The sequence below is a fragment of the Bison bison genome, unplaced genomic scaffold (genome assembly GCF_000754665.1).
Source record: "Bison bison bison isolate TAMUID 2011002044 unplaced genomic scaffold, Bison_UMD1.0 scf7180017864223, whole genome shotgun sequence".
Lineage (NCBI taxonomy): Eukaryota > Metazoa > Chordata > Mammalia > Artiodactyla > Bovidae > Bison > Bison bison.
In genome coordinates, this window is record NW_011494795.1 from 294,578 (window position 1) to 296,921 (window position 2,344).

The 2,344-nt window shown below is 50.1% G+C and overlaps 1 protein-coding gene across 1 annotated transcript in view; it reads right to left on the minus strand.

Moving 5' to 3' along the window:
• Positions 1-594: 594 nt before the first annotated feature.
• ZSCAN25 (zinc finger and SCAN domain containing 25) overlaps positions 595-2,344 on the minus strand; it is a 10,235-nt gene continuing 8,485 nt past the window's right edge. The window contains exon 8 of the mRNA XM_010845706.1: positions 595-2,344. This exon is cut by the window's right edge and continues 12 nt beyond it. Coding sequence (XP_010844008.1) covers positions 1,975-2,344 — 370 coding nt within the window. The 3' untranslated portion in view covers positions 595-1,974.

The window sequence follows — 2,344 nt, forward strand, 5'->3', positions numbered from 1 at the left end:
GGGAAGCCTGTCATTGGGTTTGAACTTCAGGTGGCTATGAGCCTTGCCTGGCTTGTCTGAGGCGTGAGGCAGAAAAGAGCTGACTCTGCACCTGGACTCAACAGTGCTGGGAAATGGCAGTCCAGCATCTCAGAAAGTGGACGTCTCACAGTACTCACAGCCTCACGGGGATAACTGAAGGGCCACGACGTCTTCTGCTGAGTCAAATGTAAACACCATGGTTACCTGCCAAATAAGTGATAAAATAATGTGTTTCAAATCGGAGTGAGTAATGCAACTCTCTGTATTAAAGTCATTACCATTTATCAATATCCCATTTACAATGGAAAATGGGGGGGGGAAACCCCAGTGAAAGAAGATAGTATTAAGAGGCACCATGAAACAAATCACATCTTGCAAACACAGGACACAGTCCAAAGACAACTAACTTACAGTCCCATCAGAAGACTAACTCACTCGGCAGCGGCATCCAAAGGCACTGCAGCATGGTCTGGGCTAGTTAGGCAGTTTCCAGAAAGTCCAAGAAAAAGGAAACCCTTTAATGATGGCAAAATAATATGAGAGCTTAAACACAGTTACAGATAATGCATCTTCTCATTTTTAAAAAAATGTATTTAATTCCTAAAAACATCTTTGTTTTTCCTAAATTAGCATTCATATAAAAACAGCCAGCTACCGTCTCATCATCTCCAGGTGGCCTGAGGATCCCAAGCACCTCTCAGATGACAAGGACCGAGATGCACCGAGGACAGAGATGATTCATAAACAAGAGGTAGGTGGTGGCGAATGCACTGCGGGGCCAGAGCAGACAGGACGGAGGCACAGGCCCAGATGCCCAGGTCCGGACAGTATCTGGGAGTATCCACAGGTTCCACCTCGGGTGATTCTGAAGATCAAACACATTCACTAACAGGTAAGCTCCCCAAGGACAGGGACTCCCCCCATTTTATTTACTAACCTACCTCAAGCACCCAGAAGAGTCCCTGGCACACTGTCAGGCCTCAATAAATATTTGTGGAATGAGTCAAGTGAGAAAACAGGGAAGTGCATTTTATATGCTGTAAAGTGCCATCAAATGTATTAATACCAGTTCATCTTTCAGACTCATTTAATTAGAACTTCATTCCAAACTGGATTTTTAAAAAAAAATACTCTCATGTTTAGACAGTGACCAAAAGCAAAATATTAATTTCCTAACAGATGTGTGGACAGCTGTTTTTGTTCAAGGAACAATGGAATGGGAGAAACTACTACTGAGAGTAGGTCACAGAGAGGAAGGGGCCATAGAGAGAGTAAAATAAAGGCGGATGCCTAAGCGACCCAGCTGGGGAGGGAAAGATCAGGAACTGGGCAGTTGGAGCAGAGAACTTCCTCTCACTCAGCACTCACCAGGAATGTAACTCAGGACGCTCTGCTTTATTAACAAATCTGCTTCCAGAGCCTGATCCCACACTCTGGGGCAATGAGGTCTCAGCTGTCTGGTCACTGGGGCAGTAGGTGTTCAATAAATATTTGTTAAATGGAAGAGAACTGGGGAGAGAGAGGGAATCAGAGTCTGAGCTAATGATCTTGCAGGGACCCAGCCCTCAGGAAAATGAGGTTCAAACTGCTGAGAGGTGAGAAGATTTCACTAGGAGGCCCAGATTTGCTCAGGAGGTGGATGTGAACATCCATGGAAGGAGAAAAATGTTGACATGAACTGAAACTTGGACCATCAATTCCTGGAAAGGTTACGAAGTGCTAGCACCAGTTGGGTGAGAGACGTGGCACCTCAACTAAAGCAGGCCTCTCCCTTACCCAGCGTCTGAAACGAGGGGAAATAAAAGGGGTCAAAGCGCCTCTCCACACGCAACACTCCTGACACCGGCAGCCCTTCAGGAAGTAACAGGAGGTACTTCCTCCCACGAGGTCTCCCTCCACTGGTGGTCCCGGAAGGTCCCGTGAGCCAAACAGGTGCATCCAGGCCAGGCACCCTCACTGCCCCGGGGGCTCCTGGCGGTGCTGTGTCTTCTGGTGCCGGTTGAGGATGGAGCGCTGGTTGAAGCTGCGGCCGCAGGCCGGGCAGCGATACGGCTTCTCCCCGGTGTGGATCCTCTGGTGCCGGACCAGCCGCTCCCCCTTGCTGAAGCGCTTCCCGCACACCTGGCAGCCATAGGGCTTCTCGCCCGTGTGGGTCCGCCGGTGCACCGCCAGGTTGGCGTTCCTGCTGAAGCGCTTGCCACACTCGCAGGTGTACGGCTTCTCGCCGGTGTGTGTCCGGCGGTGCACCTGCAGGTGCTGCCGGCGGCTGAAGCTCCTCCAGCAGTCCGCACACTGGAAGGGCTTCTCGCCTGTGTGGCTGCGC